At 34.1% G+C, this 25548-nt stretch overlaps 1 protein-coding gene across 10 annotated transcripts in view; it reads right to left on the reverse strand.

Moving 5' to 3' along the window:
* Window positions 1-25548, reverse strand: part of PICALM (phosphatidylinositol binding clathrin assembly protein) — a 105887-nt gene that overhangs the window by 11189 nt on the left and 69150 nt on the right. For 3 of the 10 annotated variants that reach the window (XM_046637518.1, XM_046637512.1, XM_046637516.1), the window contains exons 13-20: window positions 20253-20402; window positions 12315-12422; window positions 10259-10390; window positions 10131-10161; window positions 9856-9955; window positions 6997-7020; window positions 5535-5594; window positions 3933-4037 (exon numbers count right to left, since the gene is read on the reverse strand). In XM_046637518.1, the coding sequence (XP_046493474.1) occupies window positions 3933-4037; window positions 5535-5594; window positions 6997-7020; window positions 9856-9955; window positions 10131-10161; window positions 10259-10390; window positions 12315-12422; window positions 20253-20402 (710 nt within the window). The remainder of the gene's footprint in view (window positions 1-3932; window positions 4038-5534; window positions 5595-6996; window positions 7021-9855; window positions 9956-10130; window positions 10162-10258; window positions 10391-12314; window positions 12423-20252; window positions 20403-25548) is intronic. The other 7 variants (XM_046637513.1, XM_046637515.1, XM_046637514.1 and 4 more) reach the window with 7 other exon arrangements.

Consider the following 25548-nt stretch of genomic DNA (forward strand, 5'->3'; position numbering starts at 1 on the left):
CCTGTTCATCTTCCTCTACTTTATATGCGGGATGCCTACCACAGCATGGCTTGCCAAGCGGTGCCATGTCTGAACCCAGGATCCGAACCAGCGAACCCCGGGCCGCCGAAGAGGAACATGCGCACTTACCCACTGTGCCACTGGGCCGGCCCCCTCAAGCAATTTTTAATCCAAAAAACAGAGTAAAATAATGAGACAAAAAAAAAAGGTAATTCATCAAGGAAAACTGTTTTGGTTACAGCTAGCGTTGAACAGACAAAATTAATCCAAGGGACTGGCTAAGAATCATTAAAAACTAAAGCAGGAGAAAATCTCACCTACTTCAAAGACAGTTTAATTTTTAAATCATCAACAATATTTAATCATGAAATTAAAGGTGTCTTTATTCCTCAGGTAACAGTTATCTAATATTTTAGCTCATGGACACTACAGCCAACAAATTGAACCAATTTTGAATACTGCTATCAATCATGACAATGGTTAGAAGTGAAAAGGGAGATCAATGAGGAATAGAGTAAGTTACATGATGGAAAAGCAAACTTTTCAACCAGAATCACTTGACAAATAATATTTAAAAACTTTTATGGGTCAGGCACTGTTCTAGGAACTGGGGACACAGACGTAAACAAGCCACATAGAAGCCTGCTTCTATGAGGCTTACAATCTAGTACAGGAGTCTCTTGCTAGATTGGATGGATGGATAGACAGACGATGGACAGATAGACACATGCGAGGTAGTGATAAGTTCTGTAAAGAAAATAATGCAGGATAAGGAAAAGACCTTTACATCGCAAAGACTGGACAGTAACAAGAGATGATTAAAGAATGACTAAAGAGAAAACTTGCTTTATGACAGATGAAGGACTTCTGGAAAAGACAGAGTAGAGCACTAGATACCTATTGAGAATTGTAAAAGGCATGAGAATTGAAGAGCCTGAATATCCTACTTACTCATTACTAGTCTTACAAATAGGGAGACTTTGTGAGGTAGTTTTTAAGACAGAAGAAAAATGGAGGGGATAGCTTATATGTTCAGTTATATTTACATTCACCTCCTTAGACTTTTGAGTATAGAGACAAGATGCTGCAAATACTGCCTGTAGAAGATTATTCCAGTATCTACATAAAGGATTAATTTAGAAAGGCAAAGAATACAGGGAGACTGTTGTAAAATAAGCATGAGACAGAGGTTCCAATCGCGTGAAGGCTGTAGAATGCAAGAAGAGTGGATCCACTGATAGCAGAGGAACAATCAGCGGGACTTTGTGACACATGGAGAGCAAAGTGGGAAACACATGGAGAACAGAGTGGGAAAAGGAATTAAAAGTAACATTAAAAGATTTACGATTTTGACTTTCAGTTGATTCAAATGACTGTGTGAGGAGACTAAAGCCTCTCTGAGCTACTTCACTGCCACCTGATTTTCTCTTTTCCTACTTATCAATTTGCTTCCTTCATCTGCTTTTTTCAAGCATTTATATAGACCTAAGTACTCACCTCAAATCTGATATTTCTACTAGAAACTTACTATCCTCAAGTTCTCATTCTCTTCTCTTCTGGCATAAAATAATTAGGAAAAGGCATTTCTGTCTGTTTATTTTCATGTACATAGAAATTCTCAGACTTTCTTGGTGTTTCACTGGAAGAGTGAGATGGATTTTAGAAGACAACAGGATATAAAACCTGGGTTAAGAGCAGACGCTGCGGGGTCAGAAATCTTTTTAAAAGGTAGACTTTTACTAAGATTTTAAAAAATTTTTATCATTTTTTTAAAAAAGCAAAACTCATATAAAATTTTTCAAGGTTGAAAGTATTAGCCAAAACTGTAGAAGATGTTCTTTATAGCTATAGTAGTTATATCCTGATTGTGTAAATATAGTTTGTAATCCAGCAGGAAACCCACGGAATTTGCAGAATGGTTCGCTGCTGACAAAAGGAAGACAGTGTTACTTACTATAACAGCCAGACGGGTTCAGTCCTGTTAGTAGAGAGGCAGTGTAGTACACGTGAGCACTGGGCCAGGAATCACGGATTCCTGGGGATAGGCAGAATTTCACCATTTATGTAGCTGAAACTTTCCAAGTCTCAGCTTTCTGTATCTATAAAAAGGGATGGTGATACTAGGTCCATCTATGTTAAAGATTATTTCGAGAATAAGGTGAGATAGTTTATATGAAAGTGCTTGGAAATTGTCAGGCAATATCCAAGCTTAAGGTGACGATATCTTCTGTTTCTGACACAGGAGCTTGCAAGGCAAGATCCAGACTGAGTGCAGGGTTTAGACACACACCAGGGAAAAAAGTTCTGTAGTCAGCAGTTCCTGGTAAATTTATAAGTCTAGACGGTAGCTTTTTTTCTGAAATACATCTAGGTTCTCATCACTTAATCTCTTACAGCATAAAAGCAAATTAGTTCTTAAAAATAAATGATGTATATCTGAAGTTAAAAGTATGAATAACAGAAAATAACCACAGGACATGAGGAAGACATATAATATCCAGAAAACACTACATCAATGGTTAGGGAAATCATCATCATCTTAAAAGATTATCAAAATCTACTATGTTTTTTGAGCATTAAGTTAAGCTAGTACTTAGAACTAGTGCTGATAGAAGATAGACGAGAAAGGAAACTGTAAGTATACGTAATCCATTTTATAAAAACAAATGCATAAAAAGTAAATGACTTATAAAACAGTAATGACTGCATCACCCTGACTCCCAGCTATCGTCATTGTAAGTTTACACTGTAAAAAAATTACATTGTAAATACTGATTAAAGAACAGTTACAGGAAGAAAAGTTCACTTTAACATGTACAAGGGGATAAAAAGAGGCATCTGGGCAAATATATGAATTGCAAAGAATATGGATTTTACCTCTTAATGAGAACTACATTCACTATCCACTCTCAGGTACTGGCATTCCCCAAGATGCCAGTTTATTAAATGAGTTCAACGCTCAAAAAAGCTGAAAAATGAAAGGATCTTTTGCGTTTCACTCATCTACAAAATACATAGAGACTACATTCAAACTGGATCAACACAAACTAACTTCGGCAAGGTAACACTATATGAGTTGGCAAATGTAATATTACACGCATTCAAGTGGGAAAGGAACAACAAGGCCATCACCAAATGCTCACGGAAATGTTTTTAAATAAGCATTAAACACATAAAGTAACCAATCAGTTGGCATTGGAAGCAATGTAAGAAAAGGAGGAGTGCTTTAACAGCTGCATGTAATAATTTCTGTTAAATAACATGAGCAGAGCCACAGACATGGAAAGATAAGCCATCCTATCACTTCACAAGGGTCTCATCCCATAGTATGCAGCCAGAGAAGTGAATAACGAACTTCGTGTCTCCTCTCCTAACCACAACAGGGAGAAGTTTTTTAAAGAAATTAAGTCAGCATGGCATTTCAAGCTTTTTTGCCCTTTTTTTGGTTTGTTTTTAAATACAATCCTTAGTGGCAGGAAGTTATCTAATAAAAAAATAACATTCACAACTTTCTGAAAACTTGTCAAGTTTCACAAACATCTCAAGGGCAACACCCTTGGTTGTAGCACCATTCAAGCCAAATCACTGGAGCTCTGAGTTCAAGGTTTCCCAGGTTCACAAAGGAGAGCAAGCCAGAATCATGAACAGAAAGTAAGTTCCTTAACCTCAGAAAAACCATCTTCTGGATCCACCAACTATCAGTTATCAAGAATTTTCCATCTTTAATATCTGTAATCTGTGTGTCCTTTCCTTCCAAATAATCAGTATACCCAAAGGCTCTTAGGTGAGAAAGATATGAAGCAAATAACATCCACTGTGAAGAGGAAAAACAGTAAAAACTAGTTTCCCAAGTTGTATAAAAGGATTTTTAAGTATTATGTTCTTTCTTACATCAAGGACATTTAAAACAGTTACATGTAGCACATTAATACCTGTGCTCCTGATACAGGACCAAAGGGGTTTGGTGGTCTCATGACAGGCTGACTGTATATTAAGGTTGGTTGTGTCATCACAGGTACACTTCCCATTTGAGGTGGCTAAAAAAATAGAAAAAATATCAAGTTAAAGGATGTCGACTCACATCTTCCTTATTACGAGTAAGTAAACAAGGATGACAGGGATAAAAAGTACTAGTCCTTTGGTTTAACTCAAAGGGAAAATTCCTGTAAACACAAATAAGACTGATGGCTACAAATTTTTAAGAGTATTTTTTTGTATGGAAAGTCTTTAAATACGCTCATTTTTTAAAGTTTATAAAAAAGTTGCAAAAAGTTAAACCTTTTTATAGTACAACAGACAAAATAATCTGGACAGAAAAATTTCCAAATTTGCCAGCTTTAGACATTGGGAAACTTAAAACTTTAAAACAGCTAAGCCATTTCAAAGTAATCTGCCTTGGTATATCAAATCAAGTTCTTATGCTATTATGTAGGTGATCACAAGTGAACACAGTTGATTCTTTGAAGAGGTTTACTCTCTATGGTTCTTTCATTTTACTTCAGACATTTTCAGAGAGAACCAAGAAGAGGTTTAAGTTACACTCAAAGAGATTAGTTCACTCTTGAGTAACTGAAAACAGAATTTCAACCAACCATCTCTTTCTTTAAAAACTACCACTCCATGGTATAAAATTAACATAATAAGTGACAAAAAAGAACACACAGAGATCATTGCATTATTTTGGTTAAAATGCAATACTCTAAAATTTTATCTTTGTACAAAGTTTTATTTAACCTTTCAAGTAGACTCTTATTTGTAGTGAGAGCTTCACTTTAACTTTATGGCCTGAGTTTTTGCACAGACTCCTTTCTTAAGTAATGACCACCAATCCAAAAGCTGTGAAACTTCTTCAAATGCAGGAAAAGAGCTGCTTCCATAAGGTGTAAATAAAGTAGCAGAGCAGCCACAGCAGCAAAATCAACAGATGCAGCACTGCTTCCTACCAGCAACAGTTCCTCAAACATGTACAGTTGGTTGAAGTCACTACCTCCATTTCTTATCTCAGTGAGTCTATATATTAAGAGAGTTGGGAGAGTAAGGGCCGTCTAGCATGTGGACTGTGGGCAGCTTAAAGGTTAAAGGACTGTTTTTGTACTATACCAATCGCTGTCACAGGAAAATTTCTCTGGCCTTTAGTAGACTAAATTTACCCCTATGCAATTCAAGAAATGTTAATTCCTTCCTTCTCCTACAGTATTAGGGTTATAAGACCTCATTGGTATTAACGTAAGGTCACAGCAACAAAGACTTGGAGTTAACATTAATATTTAAATGAGTTTTTAATAAAGTATAAGATGTCTAGCAAAAGTTATGAGGGGAAAAATAAGCCAGTAATACTGTGAACATTAATAACTGATATCTGTTGTATGACGACTATTCTAGAAATACAAAACCAATGCTATGGTACAAGGTTCTGTGTTAGGCACTAAGGGTGTGTGTGGCACTAAGTTCTTTTATCAGTTAAGTTTTTAATAAAGGCACGTTAAGTATGAATTAACCTATTTTCAAAAAGTTGTGTCCGGAAAAATACTTACGATTCCATATCCTATCATGCCTGTTGGTGTAGTAGCAGGATAGGCCATTACGGGGGGTGCCTAACAAGGTGAAAGAAAAAATAAACAAGGAAGTATAATGCATGTATCTTAACTGAGTCCAAGGAATTAGTAGCTGTAGTTCCACTAAAAAGAATTGCTAAGACAGCTGTGATTAAATGTGACACTTGTGATCACTAATAACTGTGTCAATTAATGCTCAATGAAAAGTGTCTTGAAATTAGCAGAAAAGCAGAATTATTAGAAAGAAAAAAAATACCATTTAAACTTAGATACAGCAGTGATCTAAGATTTCAATGTGCTTTTACAGCTTTAAAAATCATCTGAGTTTGAAAAATATTCAAAGTTCTAAAATTTAAAGCCTATCACTATCATAAAAAACGTTTACCCAGAAAAGGTAATATTACTGAATGTTTTCCTAAGTACTTCATTTTTCGAGCAAAGAAAAAAATGTAAAGATCTCAAGTCAATTAACAGTCTGATCTTCAAAAAAGTTAGTTTCTATGGCCCCCATTCACTCTTTTCAAAGAACCCCGAAGATTTTAAACCACTATTAAGTATGATTGTTTCTAGGAAGCATATGATTCTTATATGAAGTACGTATATTAGCATTCCTTCTGATTTATTCCATAAATTATTTAAACTATCTTCTGCAAAGCACCAATATGGAGGAATAATAAATTTTTAAGTCTGTTTATGCTTTAATGCTTTTATTAAAAGAGCTGCCTACCACTACGATGTTTAAGTTCCACTCCTCCTCCTACTTTAACTCATGCTCCGTACATACACAATCTGAGCACAGAATCATTTTAGATATATTTGCTGTCTTAACAACATTCCCTGTGTGTCTTATCTTATAATGAAAACTGAAACTAAATACAGGTGAAAGACCAATAACACTGCTGAAACATAAAAAATTAACTGAAATTATATGGCAATTTGAACATATGCATGGAGAAGTTAAATGAAGCATAACTAAAGTGAACAGTTAAAAGTTTAGTATTTGAGTAAGCATGTAGGACTATATTGGTCTCTCCCTACTTAAAAACCAAGAGCTGCAAGAGCAGTAGACAAACTGCCAAGTACAGCAGAAGCCTGTAAGATTTCATGCAATTGTTATTTTCAACATTACCACAATCAACATTTCCCTTCATTCAGAAGTCATCAAGTGCATAGTGGCAGCACAGATACACACACAGACACCCAGCCATCTGGCAGCAAATGGCAGAATATTAAGCAAGAAAAAAAATTTATATTTCCCATGCCACCACCAGAATCAATTCTGCAACATACCCATGAAATCAGTAGATGCTAGGAAGAATTTTTGGCACATTGAAAATCTGAATGTGAAAACAAGTAATAGCTGGAAGTTATGAGATTCTGCTAGAGCAGTGGTTAATAGCATGCCAATTTATTGCAAAAAGGCTAGTTTTTGGTCACTTACGTATTGTGGAAAATGCATGCCATTCTGTTTTTCCCAGGGAGAACAATTACATAATGCAATAACACTGGATTAGAACAAGTACTTACACAACAGAAAATACACAGAGAGCATTTTAGTTCACATGTACATTCATTAACTACCTAAAATCTCTTGTATTTCCAGTATCTAATGGAAGAACATCTCTACTAAAACACTATCAAGGTTGACAAGGGACATTCAGTCTTTGGCATCATCCCCTTACATACGTAATAGTTTACTGACTACAAGGGTCATTAAAACATAAAATCTATCAGTAGTTGTCAACAGTGCAAAATTCATTGAGTCCCCAAAACAGAGTTGCATATACAATGTCTATCACAGAAAAAAAAGCAAGCAGTAATTAAAATAATTTGTAGTATAACATCATTACATATTTTAATAAAATACCAATGAAGTTGTTTTAAATTAAAAAAATATTTAAAAACCTTGACAGTGTTTATGGATTAATAAAAAGGTTAGAAATGTAAAGAAATGTCATAAGCAGCAGTTTATCTAAGTAGTGAATCACATCACCAGCCCTAAATGTTAGGCATTAAAAAGAATCTCTATAAAATACATACATACTTGAACAAAACCCTTAAGAGATGATACACATTACCATATACAACACAGTGTCAGAAATACTGCTATCTTATCATCAGCTTACATACAAATTCTAGATGATGAGATGCCTATTACATTCTAGTAGTCAATCTTAAGTGCTATCTACAAACTCTTAATAGTTCATATAGATTAATACTAATTTAATACAAAATAAGATATGCACTGCATTTTCATATCAGCGTTTCGATTTTTATCATTCCTCATATATTATCAATGTATGATTCACACCTGAGGCTATAAAATCCGCTAATCAAGCCTTCTACCATCACCTAGCCAGTGGGGTGTGTTACAGTGGAGGAAAGCACTGGATTCAAAGTCACGAGGGATGGATTTCAGTTTATATTTGCTTTCTAGTTGCTTTGCGCTTGAAAAAAATTACCTAACTTTATCCATAAAATTGGGATGATACCTGCCCAAACTCCCCTAAGAGTACACTTGTTTAAGACTCAAGATTGTGTGTGTGTGTGTAAAAACCTAAACCACTTAAACACAAGGTTTTATTATTAGTGATGGTAGTGATCACCATCAGTGAAAAATTGCTGCTTTAAAAAGGTGGCTTAAATTTCAATATTATTTTCCACTTACGAAGACTGAAGTTAACAAAACTCTTTAGATATTGTCACACAAAATTTTATCAGTATAGTAGTTTTAGCTCAGCTCTACTAATTTTAACATGTAATTAACCCAAGGAAAACAGGGCAATGCTCTGGAAGGGACTTAATAACAAGAAACTGACTATAACAAGGAAAATGGGGGTCTCTAATAACAATAGGAAGACTACAATGTGTGGCCTGTGTAATCAAAATGCTGTAAACTTTTACAAGAAAGCATGCATCAAATTTTTCTACAAGAAGAAATTCGTTTTCTCTGACCCAAGGAGACTTGTTGGGATGGTACAACAGCAGCTGACCAAGGAAAGGATAGGGGTATAGCCACAAAGCTACTCTGGACAACCACATCTTATAGTAATTGAAAACATTAGCAGAACTTCTTCAGTACAAGAGGCCAACTAATTAATTAGCATAAACAATTCTCATTATTCATATATTCTGTGTTTGCAAATCTTCCTATTTACTATAATTTGTTTGTAATCCCAAAATCAACACTTGTGATGCTTTTGAGGTCATTTAGACACGTATAGAGTGGTAAAAAATTTGTTGCCAATGCATTCATTCCCAGCTAAGGTGGAACAAGGCAAGGGTCTGCCTTGCTTCAGCTCACACATGAAGATGACCAGAGGACAGAGAAGGTAGGGAATATTGCAGCATTCTGCAAGAAGTCTTGGATCTGGGGCCAGGTGGCTAGGGCTAGAATCTCAACTCTGGCACCAGTTGGTGGGGTGGCCTCAGGCAAGTCACTTAACACTTCTGAACTTCAGTTTTTCTTTTGTAAAATAAAAAAAAAAAACTACTAGAATGAGTTTTTTAGGACTTAAGATTATACTCTATGTGAGATGTGTATATATATGTATATATACACACACACAGTTGATTCTCCTTATTTGCTGCACTTACGTTCTTAAAAAATCACCCTAACACTGAATTAGTGAACACTGAACCATTGCTAGGGGAAGCGTGTGTGTGTGCACGCACGCGTGTGTGCGAATCTTGTGGTTCAGTGTTTGGGTGACTTTAAGAAAACAACTGAAGCAAATAAGGAGAATCAACTGTATAAATTACATGACAATATTAACAAAACCCAAGTAAAGTACAGTTTCTTTACCAATGGTAAGACCAGAAAAAAATGAAAGATTTTATATTCTAGATGAATGAATAATATATTTGAGACCAGCAGTAGAGAGGAGTGATTAAGAGCATATACTCTGAGGTTAGGCTGCCTGGGTTCTAAAAACCCACCCAGTCACATAACTCTGTGATCCTGGGCATTTTACTTAATAAGTGTGTCTCCATTTCCTCATCTGTAAAACAGGGACAATAACACTTACTACCACATAAGGTTAATTTGAGGATTATAAGTAAAACTACATATTATTTATTAGAATAATGCCTGGCACAAAATAACCTCTAAATAAATGTTACTAAAATGTACCTGGCAAATATAGTCAACTAAGCTTCCTTTAAAGAAATACAAATTACTCCTATTTCTAAAACTCTGTTAACAGTCTTTCCATTTATGCCTATCACTTTAAAAACATTTTCATGTTACACAGTGACCTGACACATTCATGTTAGTATATCATGAGCTTTTTCAACTCACCATTGTTGCAGCATTCCAAGCAGTTGTTGGGGCAACCTTTGGTTGCCAGTTAGATCCTCCAGTTAGCTTCTTTTCACCAGGCTGACTCCAATTTACATCACTTTAAATAAACGTAAGTGAGAATATTAAACACCTGTAATTCTGAAGTTTCTTTACTATATATTTAGATTGAACAGAGCATTTAAGATGCAGGTGACATCTCTATACATACTTCCCAGGTAAAGCCAACTCAACCCTAAATGGCACATGGGGAAGAATACAAATAAAACACTCACTTCTTAGTGGTTCCATTTCCAATGCCAAGATCTAGAACAGGAGAAAAAAAGAAAGCAGTTAAAAACTATACTCACTTTTATAAAACAACTTATTTTAAAGAAGATTAAAGAATCCAAAGAATACTTACTACCCACAAGGTTGGCTAAGGATGAATCCAAGTCATCAGATACTAACTTGTTAGGTGGGAGTTTGGCAACAGGAAGACTCTGGTTCTGAGAGGCCACTGTTGGTTTGAGAAGTCCACCTAGTTCATCAAAGCCTTAAAGTTACAAACAGACGAAATAGGATTTGTAAGGAACTTTACGGTGCTACAGCTCTCTAAAGGAAATCTCTGCCTTTTCTCCTTGTTTGTTTACTGCAATATTCCTCCCAAAAGATGGGCACTAAAAAATACTCTTAAATGGGAAAAGGAGAAACTCACCATTTAGAAGCGAACTGACTGAGAAGGCTGTATTTGCTTTGAGAGAAATCATTTGTCTTATTTTATGACAAAACTACATTAACGTTAAAGGGGATGAGGAAAGAAGCAGTCAAGGAAACTACTCTTATTTCAAAGTTGTGAGAGAGAAGGGAATGGAATGTAGCTCTCTCTCTCACCTGACAAAATTTTCTGAAGACTCGCTTGCACCCAAAGCAATATAGGTAAAAAATACATCTCTGTAACTTTGAAAAACATTTCTTTTAAGAAATAATATTTTAGAGTTTTTTATACTCTTCAAAGTGGAGAATGTAAGGTATATGTAAAACAGTACATCAGAAGCAAGTGAAAATGATACCATTAAATTATCTTTTCTCTTCTGTCTAAAACCAGCTAACCTAAATTATACCTAAGAAATTGCTAAACTATACTCCAATTGCATTAAACCATCTAGTAAACTAGAACAATGCTTGGAAAATAAAATAAAATCCCTTAAGGTTCTCTACCAAAGTGCAGAAGGGAAAGCAAATCCAATCAAACAAACCCACTAAAGGACTCAATAGCATAATCTAGGAATACTAGAGAATCTGAAAAAGAGAGTCACCAAAAATGGTGGTGCATGAAATATGAACAATTGGTCTCTATGTCCTTTATCCTTTTTTCCAGCAAAACAAACTCAAAAGGAAAAAGTCAAATGCAGCAAAAAATATAATATAAACCTTATTAGTGCACAGAAAAAGAAAACCTCTTAGTCTATACACATTCTTTATAAGCTTGCTTCTTATACTTTTTGGATAATTAATTGCATATTCTAAAATTAAGAATACCTCAATACATTTCTTTAAAAGGTTTGAATTTAATTACTAACCAAAATCAAAGGCCACCCCCTGGTAAGACCAGAATTGTCACTCTTATAGGAACTCACTCTTTACAAACTTCAAAACATCAAGATATTAAATGGAATCATTTAAGTGGAAAGCTGGCTCTACAGATTTATAAAGTTGTTTGAAGACAAATGGACAAGCATACTATAGTAAGAATTATCCTCAAAACAACAAAAAGTCCCTGCACCCAAAGCTCTGATATTTAATACATTCTAGCTATTTACCTCAACAAGTCAAGGCACGACAGGTGCTATTTTCGTAATTTTCAAAAAAGCCAATTTCATTTCAGTAAAGGCAAAAATGGAAATGACTAGGGGCTGGCCCCATGGCCTACTGGTTAAATTCAACACACTTCACTTCAGCAGCGCAGGTTCGGTTCCCAGGCATGGACCTATACCACTCGTTGGTGACCTTGCTGTGATGGTGTCCCACATACAAAATAGAGGAAGACTGGCACAGATGTTAGCTGAGGGCAAATCTTCCTCAAGCAAAAAGAGGAAGATTGGCAACAGATGTTAGCTGAGGGCAAATCTTCCTCAGCAAAACAAAAGAAAAAAGAAAAAAAAAAGAAAAACAAATGACTAAAAGGTTATGTCTACACACAGTCACTAGCAACTTAGTCTAATCTGAGCAAAATCTTTTTTTTCCCCTCTCTTATTTAGCTCTGGGAGAAACAAAATCTTCTCAGAGTCAAAACTGCCACTAAGAAAAGGATAACAGTTAATAGTCCCTTGAAGTTCCCATCTAGTGGTTGGAGAAGGAGGGACAACTTCTTTGGCTACTCTAATCTATTTACACATGTTAAAAGGAACATTATCTGTCCTTACACAGAATCTAAATTAGACTATTATAGTAATCTTAATAAAACAATATTTTCTTACCCCCAGAATCTACAATAACATTGGTAGATTTATTTCCAAACACAGATTCAAAGTCAACATTAAGGCCAGCTGAAGGATGTGGCTGTGCAACCGGAGAAGGAGTGAATCCTAAGAAAAACCAAAATGGAAAAAAGCTCAATTCTTTAATAACCCTACATTTACAGCTCTTTAATAACGATGACAACAGAATGGAAAAAACAATAAATTTCACAACAAAAACAAAGCAAACCCTTCGAGCAAAATATTTCTTACACTACCACATCTTTGTGTGGTGATTACATTTTCCATAACAAAATCATCTCACTCACAAAGAAAACTAACAAAAAAGCAACTGAAGTTGAACTAATAGTTATATCACAAATAAAATCTTCACTTATTTTTTACTTTAATTTTATATGCTGATGATGATTAAAAAGCAGAACACATCTCAAATTCCAGAATTTTACACGAGGCAAAATATATACACAATGTAAGGGATCATTTGGGAATGAAATAAGTATTCTATGGTGCTTTAAAAAAATATGTATTTACTTAGTACCCCCAAGAGTCTTTCTTCCTCTACCTACTCACCTTCCATATTTGTCTCTCCTTCCTTTCTCTCTCTCTTCCTTCCTTCAATGGTTAATCAAAAGCTATATGGTCTAAGTTCATTTGAGAAATGACTGGATTTTGAAAGTACAACCCATTAATCCTTATGTTTCCCCTTGTGGCCAGATGCTTTTTGAATACCAAAGAAAAAACACCATTTTCAACTCCCAAATACCCTCTAACTTCAACTTACTACTTCCAATGGTGGAGCTGACAAGCATACAATCAAACACCCTAATTTATTTAACTCTAGTCTGAAATTTCACAACATACACAGGAAACCTTACTCTTTCCTGTCTTGTGTTACACTGATGTTAGTGGTATTAAGCCAAAAGACACCCAGCTCATGTCTCTGAAACCAGACTATGCTGAGGTAACAAAGGTAAGATTTTCAACTGTGTGAGGTTGTATTTTTGTGAGGTGAAGTTCTGAATTTCTAGGGGCTGAAAAGAAAAACATTTAAAAATATGAGGGCTGTCACATGACTTGGGGAGATTTCAATCACTGAGTATATATCCAAGTAGGGAACGGTCTAGCAAGGATCACAAAGAAGGAATTCTTTCACTTTGAGAAGGCAGTAATAAATGGCTACTAAGTTCTCTTCCACCTCTAAATTCTAAAAAGTCAGAATGTTAAAAATAAAAAATCTGATATTAGAGGATTAATAACTATATCATTAGGGAGAAGTTAAACTTCTGAGTCCTAAACATAGGCTCTCTCTCTTCCTTTCTCAAGTTTCTGCTAATGGACTTTCAGTTGGTCAGAATCTCACTTTGAATTCTTAATATACACCACCAAGATATCAAGAAGTACAATGATATTGTACTAAAAAGACCAATCTTAAGAAAAAACCGTAAAAAGTAGGACAAGATTTGGTGAGAAGTCCAAGAAGGTCCTCAAAGACACAGAAGCCAGAAAGCAATGACTGATTATTAACAATGACTCATACAGGCTAGTCCACATCAATGATACTATTTTAAAAGTAGCATTTTACATCATAGTATGAATATTCTGCATTGCACAAATTTTTAAGAATGTACCAGTCTGATATTATCCCATAATTACATAACCCTTAAAATACTCAACTCAAAGTTACTGGCCATACAATGAGAACACGAACACTATCAAAATACAAAATAATATAGTATATAAATCTAACCACTCATCAAAAGCTTCCTAGAATTCTAGACTTACCAATTTAACAGCATTTTAAAAGGTACAAGCTGTTTAAGAATCACACCATGGGCTTACTGGTTCTTCTTATAATTCCTTACAAAAAGAACCAATGCATCCACTCAAGAAAGACAAAAATCTATCATACTTAATTATTTGTCCACGCTACTATCACAGTGTAAGAAGCATACATACTGTTCTTTAAATCATTCTGGAAAGAATATCTTAGCTACAGTATCACTAAACTTTAGAAAATACATGGAACAATAATTCATAACTAGGATAGTTTATCAAATTCCTATTTTCTCCTGCTATGTTGTCCCAGCTTTCTAGAATTTGGTTGATATCAGAGATATGCCTATCCTTTATAGTAATACAAAAATAACTTCATTACTTTCTGTAAAGCCAGGAGCCATCTCCTGAGGTCCCTGGGGGCACCAATCTGTGAAATTACCATATTATTACCTAAAAGTATAAAAGGTTTGAAAGGATATAAAGTAATCCAGAGCTAGTACCTCAAATTTAAAAAGTCTCTACACAGACAAAAGAAAAAAGCAGAAAGAAAATTTTTCATAAATTCTAATAGCTGACTGGCTACCAAGGAAGTAAGCAATCTATTTTCAAGGTAACAATCTTTTAAGGAATTAAGGAATGCTTGTAACATACACACCTTCTAGGTAAGAGCTCTGCACTATCATTTCAAAGCACATCATCAACTATAATGGCCTTTTGTCCTTGAATTACTTTTTGGGACAGTGTCAGGATTGTCAACCTTTAATCTTTAAAAGTTACTTAAAACAAAGGTACAAAACTGATACCACCATTTCAAAAGGGAAATTGTGGGGACACACACACAAAAAAGATTAACAGGCTTTCCAGAGTTCAGGTTCACTTATGAAGTAATCACTACATTGAACTGCCTACTCTTTCATTTCACCATGGCCCAGTGAAAAAACTGTCACTGATCAGCACCAGTTCAAAGATTAACATGTAGAAACCACTGCCCTGCAGGGCAAATCTCAAGAGGACAAGAATAAATTAACTGAAAAGGTACAAAATGAACAAGCTTTGGGGAAAGAAAGGAATTCCAAACACCTTTAAGAAAAACTAGCTAGTTTATTAATGGATTGTGGTGGTAGTTTGTAATAAATTAGGCCTCATACATTTTTATGAAAGTAACTGCTAATATTTATTAAATCCTATTAAACACTACACAAGGGCTTTATAAACAGGGTACTATTTAAACCTCACAACAAGCAATGAGATAGTTATTATTATCCTCATTTTACAGATGAGGACACTAAGAGATCAAACAACTTGCCCACGGTCAAAGATGTACTAAGTGGCGGAACTAAGACTCAAACACCTCAATTTGTTTGATTTTGGAATGAATTAGGGGTTTTCAGTTCATCCTAGGTATTCCATCTTACATAAACTAGTAGGTATAAAAATAAATTTTTATTATTATACCTATAATAATTAATTGTATCTATTCACCAGGACTATTTAAGTTTTATAAACTTCTTGAGCTTTTCATAGCAAATGCTGGGCCAAAAAAGTGAACAACCGTTGGCAATTTTAAAATCTAAAAGCAATGCAAAAATAATCCGTGTTCAAGATTGTATCTGATGATTAAATAATAATTTAGGTAAGAAATACATTCCAGGTATGAAATGATCTGCATACACAAAATGGTTTTTAATAGCAGTAATTTTAGTGAGAATTCTCTATGTCAGGCATAGCACTAATGCTACACAGTCATATATGTAAACCTCTCCTGTAAGACATTATCATCCCAATTTTCATAGGCTTAGAAAGGTTAAATAGTTGCTTAAAGTCACACAAGCAAATAAGTTGAACTGGAATGCAAACCTAAGTTCACTGGATTCCAAACATATTCTTTCCATCAAATACCCTCATAAAATCCATTTTTAAATACTTTTAACCACATCTGTTTCTTACTGCCAGTCAAGAACCTCAATTCTTTAGTTGTGTCAAACCTACTTTTTAATGCCAACTTTACTAGGGTAATCAACTCCCATGCACAAAAAAAATCAGCTGGATTTTGAAGTTTTATTGCTACTACACTGGCCTAAAATATATTTGGAAAGACACAGAAGATTATCAAATTGGCCATGCCTCCCTGGAAACTGCTTCCCATTTCCACGGCCTTTGTATAGCACTGGAAAAGCTCACTTCTTCCCAGTAGTCTCCCTACACCTATGCCACAACTGCTGAGTCAAAATAACTACTGCTCTATCACTAACATCTACACAAAGATCTTCAAATTCCATAAGCTTGTAATACTAAAATGCTATAAATTCTTCTGAAAATTTGAAAGTTTTGAATATGGATTAAAGTAAGAAGATGACATGCATTCATTCACAAAACAAAGAAAACAAAAAATGATCTGTTCATCAAAAGCAAGTATCTTTTTCTTACCAAACTTCAAAAAAACCACTCATTTTAAGGAAAACAACAAAAAGAAACAGCTCTTGCATAAATAAATTGAAAATTTTAGAGATATCGTTACCTACCTCCAAACAAATCAGCTACACTAGAAAGGTCATGGCACACAGGGTAGTATTAGGATAAGCTTGAGTGCCACAAAAAGAATCTGACAAGGTATACAAAGGGGGAAAAACAAAAAAAGAAAAAAAAGAAGAAACACGAGGAGGACAGATAAGAGTGGAATGGAATAATCAAAAACAAACAAAGCACAGGAGTCCAAGCACTTGGGGTTCTTCAAATTACAACTTACTGAAAAAAGCACTTGAGGCTCCATTATGAGTACTCTATTTGAATATGTATATATTATATTCACAAGAAATTTTAAAAAATAATCAACAGTGCATCTCTTCAGATAAAGAATATGAAGCAGTAGGCTTTTTAGCCAATATTAAGCTGTCTTCTAATATCTTCTTTTATAGACAAGGAAGCAGGCCTGGACAAGGTCACAGATGAGGCACGGTTGGGACCACAAGCTACTCTCCTTGATTTACAACTCTGTTCTTGTAGCTTTCACGAGGACTAGCTACCTAGTACACTGAGCATCACATCATCAGATCAATGTCCTCCTCTCGAAGGGTTGGAGGTCTATCTACATAGCTATTCTCTGGTTTCTCTGGGTCGTTCTTAATCCTATAGAGCAGGGGTTGGCAAACTACAGCCTGTGGCATATTTTTATAGGGCCATGAGAGCTAAAAATGGTTTTTACATTTTTAAATGGTAATTTTAAAAAAATGAAAGAAAGGAAAGGAAAAGGAGGGAAAGGAAATAGAGAAGAAGAATGTACAACAGAGATTTTATGTATCCTGCAAAGCCTGAAATATTTACTCTCTGGCTCTTTTCACAGAAAGTTTGCTGACCACTTTTTTGGAGCAGCGCTATCCAACAAAAGCTTCTAATAACAGAAATGTTCTATAAATCTGCCCTGTACAATATGGTAGCTGTTAATCACATGCAGCACTGAGTAATGGAAATGTGGATAGTACAACTGAGGAAATAAAACACTAATTTTATCTAAGATTTAATTTTAAAGTTTAAATGACGACATGTAGCCAGCAGCTCATTAGACAATGCAGCTCTAGGAATGGCACACCTTGGGTGTTCCTTTCACACTCTTACTGCTCTGAGTAAAAAACTGCTGGAATTTTTATTATACAACCCTACTTCTGAGGAACTTTTAACTTGGATTGAAAGATTCTTATTAAAAAGCCTTTTCCAGGACAGGCATCAGCAAACTATAGGTGCATGTCTTTGAAAATAAAATTTTATTGGAAGACAGTCAAGCTCATGTTTTTGTATTATCTATGGTCGCTTTCATGCTATAATGTTGAAGTTGAGTAGCTGCAACAGAGATTGTGTGGCTCATGAACCAAAAACATTTACAATCCGACTTTCCAAGAAAAAGTCTGCAGATCCTTGTTCTAGACTAATGCCTAATGGTTGACATAGTGGTTTTTAATATCCCCTTCTATATTCATTTTAATTAAAAAAATGAGTATTTATCAGTAAGTTTTTTCTCTCTAATGACAAAACTTAATAGATGTGATTTTTTTTAAAAAGTATACAGTCATGCACCACATGACGTTTTGGCCAACGATGGACCACATACACAATGGTGATCCCATAAGATTAGTATCATATAGCCTAAGTGTGTAGTAGGCTAAACCATCCAGCTCTGTGTAAGTACACTCTATGATGTTCACATTAAGACAAAATCGCCTAACAATGCATTTCTTAGAACAGATGCCCATTGTTAAGCAACACACAATTGTACTTCATAATACCCTCAGAAAAGGGTTTAAATGAAAATAAGTGTTTAAATGAAAAGTCTGTGCTGCCATAAGGGAAAGAGCATTGCAGAACAAAGCTGCAGGTCTCCTGCTTCAGGCTTTGCTCTCACTAACTAGCTGGGTTATCTTACCATTTAACTTTTCTGAGACTCGACTGATCCATCCCTAAAATGGTAATAATATTCTCTTACCAGTATGACAGTTAAGAGCTGGACCAAACATTGTCTAGAGGTTTTGCAAGTTCTAAATCACCAATTCTATGATTTTCATCTTTAAATGCACCTACTCACCTTGGAATATATGGCCATCAACTTTACTAATCTGCTTCGGTTTCTGGTCTTCCTCTTACCTCAACCCACAGGCTTAAAACTTAAGAAACGTTAGGAAAACGACATCTAGTATATTCCTCTTGTTACAGACTTTCTTTGAGAAGCCAAAATAATAAAGTAATCCATTCACAGCAGTTTTTACATACTTTTACTCTGCTTCTGTTTGAATGTGAAACAGCTACAACCTTTAGCACTTAAGGTTACTGCCCTCCATTCTGTCCCTCTTCAGTGAATACAGATGTGACAGCCTGAAGCCCCTGCACTACTCTGACCTAAAAGATAGAAATATTATAAAGCCCCAAAGCAAAGACATATCTGTTTCATATCAAGGCAACTGACAAACATATACTAGTTCATATTCAGTAACTATAAAGAAAATACAAGTTTGAAAAACAAACAAACAAAACACTCCAAGGATAATTCTGGTAAGCACTCATTATCAAACAAATAAGGTACTCGATCTGACAAATTTTCTGAAGAGTAACAAAATGTGAAATTTAGTTTCAACCACCTTTTATATAGTTTTTAATGTATTACAATGACATGAAGGAATTAATGCAATCAATAATTACACTTTGGAGCAATTAGACTAGTTATCTCTAACTAGAGCACCTGCCTTGGAACTTTCTCAAATCTGCAGCTATTGCTTTCTCATCACCTCCCTTCCTCCTTCTGTCAGATATATTTAACAGAATACTTAAAATGTGGCCACATGATCTATTTAGGGTACACAAATGACTTTCTGCAAGTTGCTTTGTTTAAAGATTTAAGTTTTCGCCACCTTGAGCTGTTTCTTTGAATTCAATAGAAAGCAATTTCACTATCTTTTAAGGAGGGTTTAGCATCTTTTTAGCAGGATTCAAAAACATTTATTTCATTTTAATATAGACTTAAAAACTCACTCTTCTTGTATAACTTTGGCGTGAAATTTGGCCATTTTATGGATTTTTATACCACAGTTAAAGGCTATTCAGTCAAGTTGCTTTTCATTTTCTACTTTCCATTTATCTCAGGCTAATGACGTAGTGAGATCCTTAAGAATGGCACAAAGGGTATGTGTGGATTTCAGACAATGTAAAATTGTACTATTCACAGCTAAAAAAAAAAAAAAAGACTTAGCTACTAAGAGAGATAAGCACCCTCTCTCCCAAGCACAGAGGGAAAATATAAGCACACACAAACACGTTAAGTTTAAGAGATGTTACTCTTCAACCAACTCTTCTAATTACCAACTCTGAACTAATAAGCAGGATGCAGCACTGATGCTAGACAGCTTGAGTATTGCACTATAACATGATAGAGAACAAAACACTAAAACAAAAATCCAACTGCAAAAGAAATTTTCCTTCCTAAGAACTTGTGTGAAATAAATTAGGGATACTAGTGTCAATTTAAAAACCTCACTACATTATTGCATTTGGTTTATTTTAAAATTTGATACTAAAATCCAAAGTTATTATTGCAGTGCTTTAAAAATACTTAATGGATAAGTAAAAAATACTTAGGCAGTATAAACATTAATTGGAAAGAAAGGTTAAATGGTACTTTACCAACAAACATTTCATGAGTAGGTGTCCTAGTAGTAAAAGTAGATACATCTGAAGAAATGGGAAGGTGAACATCACCACTACTTTTTGTGAGGAAAGGATTTAAGCTTGGAATGGCATCATCAACAGCATCTACAGTAGCAGAGAAAGGATCTGTGCAGTCCAAGTGCATTACAGCAAAATGAAGAAAGGAAGTAAATTAATTAGTATTGTAATTAGTCAAAAGACGCAAAGTGAAAAGTAGAAGCTATATTATTGTTTATTACTCTTAAATGCAAAAATACCTAATGACCAAGATGGAAGAAACATTTAACATATTTTAAGATGAATCTTGAGAAAAAAAAACATTTGTCTGTCCATTAACAACAGGAGCATAGTAAGGAGAGTCTACTCTCCAACATCAGAAGCCAAAAGGCAGGTAGTTAAAAAAGAGAATAACAACCAAAATGTTTCTATGAAGAGCCACCCACCCTGAACCATGTTCCCCGCCCTAGGTGGGAGCGTACTGGCTTTGGTGGCATAGCTATGGTTACTCAAATAATTGATACAGAAGATTCATATATGTGTGGTGTAAGCAAAATTTAGAAAAAATGGGGGGGGGTGTGGGGTAAAAAGCTGTTTCTAACATGTGCAGACAACTCTTGTAAAAGTTCAGAGGTGGGAAATAAAAAAGAAAGATGAAGAAAAGGTCTAAGGATGGGTAAAGAGATTTTAACAAAATTAAGAACAGAAACAAAAGACTGGCCATTTAGTAGCCTGGGAACAGCTTTGAAGGCTAAGCTAAGAGTTTTAAAGCCAAATCATTCAGGCTTTAAATGATTTGCTAAAGAAATAACAAAAGTATTGTTCCCTAGTAGAATGGTACCAAATATGTACTATTATCAAATCCTACATCTAAAATTATTTTAGAATCAGATATTTACTGTACCTATAACCTCATTGAAGATAACTGTCATTCTAATGATTAACAGCCATTCATCCCACTTTAAGTAAATGGGGAGAAGAAAATACAAAGAGCAGCAAAAATATAGTGTCATAATTTTTTCTCATAATACAACTAAATATGAGAAGACACTCTTTTGTACTTCCAACCAGCAGCCTGTTCTTGTCTACTCTAGTCTAGCTCGTGACCCTCATTAGGGAATACAATATTAAGCACTGTATTTTACTCTAAGACTGTATGATGGAACAGTAAGAAGGCAGTAGTGGCCTAAGGACCAGCTTATTCACTACGATATAGGCACACTTGCCTTAAAGTCAATAAATTCAAGGCAAGTGTTTCACAAACCCTACGACTGCTTAAAAAAAGAAAACACAAAGAAAATATTGAGGTTATTGACTTAAATATAATAAATCTTTTTTAAAAACTTTAATTTTTGTATCACATAAGACCTTTGAGGAATTAAGTATTCCTATGGAACATCAATTCACAGGAATAAAATAAAGTCCTACTAGTGTTATCAAAATTCACTGACATACTGTTCAAACTTAAAGGGATCAATGTTTAACATCTTTCCCACTCCTCTAGTCCTCATTAAATGGAACGAGGGAAAAGAATCAGAAAAAATCATTCAGCACAAAAAGTAGAAAACAGTCAGATATAAGAAGTTGGTTTTCCGTACTAAAATAAAAATGTAATGATGACCACTCTAACTCCTTCCCGCCTAAGAAAGGAGCTACATTAAGTTGAGAGTTGATCAGTTCAGTCAGAAGTACTATTTTTAAATATTTAATAGCGGCATGGAGTTTTTAAAGTACACTATACTTTGTTGTACAAGAAGGTAACACAAAATATCTCTCTAGTTTCCCATGCAAAAGAAGCCATGAGAAAAGTCATTTGAAAAAAGGACACATTTCTATAACAAATTCATTGGTTTATGACAAAAGACGTGTTTGGGAAAGGTTACTAGTTATCCGCTGTTCTATTGATCAATATTGTTTTACCTAAGCACTTAATATCAATCATACTATATACGAAACATTCCAGAGAAGAATATGCAGAAAGATGTGCAAAAGCATCTGTATTTAGGTCAATCAGACAATAAGAAAAACCAGCTCTTAAATCTAATTGATAAAACACTACAGGCAATCTCCACGATGTTAATCTACTGGTGGATACTATACTATAAATAATAAAAACGAATTCATACAGATAAAAAAATACTAATAATGTTCCAGCTATTTCAACTTAAACTTTATTTACAAGACTGGCAATTCCTTAAGTTTTTTAAAAATAGCTTTTCCATTATTTTTATCATTATTCATTTCAAAGTTTAATTTTATGTTACAAGAGTCATAGAAAAATAATTCCCAAAAAACCCCAAAATTAAAATTAAAATAGCACCAGTCATACTATAGTCTTGAGGTCCTAAATACTTGATGCCTACATTTACACAGAGAAAATTGAGTTTTTCATAAAATGTTGTCGTTTCATACCAGCTGAGAGTAAAGCAAATTAAACTTCAAAAATAGGTAATTCTCTTTTGCCTGAATTAAATTTTGAAATTTTACTTAAAATATAAAACAGTGTACTGAGCTGATAATATGGTATATTTTTAGATCTGTTGTAACTCAGCTTTCAAAGTGATGAAAGCTTGAATCTTCTCAAATATTAGTATTCAACATCAAGTACTTGTTTAGATTCCAGACCATTTCTTGAAAAGATCAAAGGCTCATTAATAATGCAATGAGAGAAACAAGAGAGCTTGTGTTCTCTTTCAACTTCATTTTTAGGTGGAATCTTAAATGCCTTTTACACAAACATGCAAACTTTACTTCCCCTTAACTCCGTGGTGCTAAATTAAATACCAAATCTGTTATAACATCCATGTGTAACAAACGAAAGGAAGCAAAGCAGAATAGATTTTAGAATTATCAAAAAATCATAACTACCTTTGTTTTGTCACATGCTTAAAAGCAGCATGATGTAAAATAGTACATATTTCAAATGTTCAGGTAAATAATTTAAAAAAAAATCTTTAAGAATTTACCGTTATGATCAAAGCTTTATCTAGATAAGATTTATTTATTTATCTCAGTCTAACTCTAATTTTAAAGTAAAAAATCCTAATCTGAATGTCATGGATATGAACAATACACTGTAGAAAGTATTCAAAGTTCTTGGCTTAAAATACTCTTCAGCTATCCAATAAAACTAAAATTATTACCAACTCAGAAGCCAAATATCTTTTTATGAAAGTCAAGACAAGATTTAATTCTTCTTAATTTGAGGGGTTCATAGTAAAGATCACCCTCATTTCCTTGTATATGATAAGCTTTTGGAAAAATAGTAGTCAATTTCTATCGCCTCTGCTCCCACTGTACTTGATTTATATTTTTAATGCTTCTAACCGTCTCACTTGAACATAGCAAGCCTAATGTTAAAATATGGGGGAAATTTTGATGGAAATAGTACATAAAGCAAAACAACCAAAAATAAAAAAAACACCCATGACTAAATGTATTCTAACACATTGTATTCACACACAGACTGCTATGAAATATTTCTTCTAACAGAACATATAATAATTCTTATAGGCTGAAATTACTTAAAATTACTTAAAAATCCCACAGTAACAGCCTATCTGCCTTCATATACGAGCTCAGTAATTCCAAGTGAAACTTTAATTTGCCATTGTTAGAATTACGTGGACATAGCATCCACACAAAACAATTTCACAGCTCAGTTCTGAAATTTTACATTACCTCTCATTAAGTTTTCTGTAAAATTTTTCATCTATTTAGAAAAACAACTTTTCAGCCTTAATTTTAGAAAAACCTTTTTTTTAAAGGGAAGTAAGCTAAAACTGCTTAAATGGTCATATTAATTCTACTAACCTTTTCTAAAGCAATTCACAATAAGCAGAAAATAAGCATGTAAATTTTGGCAGATTAAAAGTCTTAAAATTAGGACTTATTATTAGGATATTAAGAAACTCCTTTTTTAATCTTAATTTCCTATCTACAGTTCATTCAGATAAACAATTCTAAAATATTTATTGACTTTAAACTACCTTATCATTTTTAGAAATTTACTCCCAGCTCCTGAGATTTAGCAAAATTAAACTAGCCTTCAGGGTCAATTAGTTTTTTCAATCAAATCATGGCTCACAAAATTAGTCTAAAAATCTACAGTTTCAGTGCTTCATTGTTCCTGTTCTCTGCCCTATCGTGCACCAGGAAAAAACTATCCAGAAAAAAAGAAAACACTCACTCCTTCAACAAACATTCACAAAATACCTATTAAATGTCAAGAAGTGTTCTACGCATTGGGGATATAAACTGCACAAAATATTTAAAAACTCCTGCCTTCACAGAGATTACCTTCTATTATACATAATAGAGCCTTAAGAAATAAATATAAAAACTAACAAAACAAAAAAGTTCTTAAAACTTATGTCATTAAAATAAAGACAAAAAAGTCTAATTCATATACCATAAAAACTCACTGTGAACAATTAATTTATATTTACTATGAGAGGTAAATCAATCAATTCAGATTTTACATGTGAGCCAATATAAATTTTAAGGTAGCTTGCCATTCTCCACAGTTGTCTCGACAGTGTCCTTTCTCAGAATATCTCCTTTCCTTCCTAAATAATTTTTGAGTGTTTGTAAAGTAATACTTACATGTATATAAACAAACAAAAGCATCAAATCCAACCAAAGCAAATAATTTGAAAATATACTAAATGTCTAAACAAAACTGCTTAAAAATTGACATGGACCAGGCACACTCCTTCAAGGATGCCAGGTCATGGTCCTAATACGGTCGCCTTAAGACCAAGGAACTAATCAAGAACAGCAAACATTCCTGTTGGTACTAGGGGAAAATTCTTTGAATACCAAAATCGTATAGGTCCGAATTAAACCAACATTTTAAACACAAGTAGCACAAAGTTTGTCATGACATCCCTGGTCAGAATATAGCTCACTGTCTGATAACACCATCTGAGTTTTATTACAACTTTATTATATACTTAATCAAATTTTTTCTCCTGCAAGTAAATGTTTTTTTCTATACCAAAAGCAAAATAACTGTTACGTATTTTCTGATTATGGAATATAAATTCAACAGTGAAAGAATGATTTCATACATATACAATTGGTCCTTCGTCTTCATTCTCATTAAACTTTGTTTCATAATTTGGTCGAACATAAATTCCAAACTTACATTTATAAATAAATGAAAATGTCTTCAAGGGGCAAAATGACTTTGCTGTCATTTTGATATTTTTCAAGTTCTCATATACCCAGAATAACCAAAAACTATACAAATAAGTAAAGCACCAAAGAACCA

Source organism: Equus quagga, chromosome 14, assembly GCF_021613505.1.
Source record: "Equus quagga isolate Etosha38 chromosome 14, UCLA_HA_Equagga_1.0, whole genome shotgun sequence".
Lineage (NCBI taxonomy): Eukaryota > Metazoa > Chordata > Mammalia > Perissodactyla > Equidae > Equus > Equus quagga.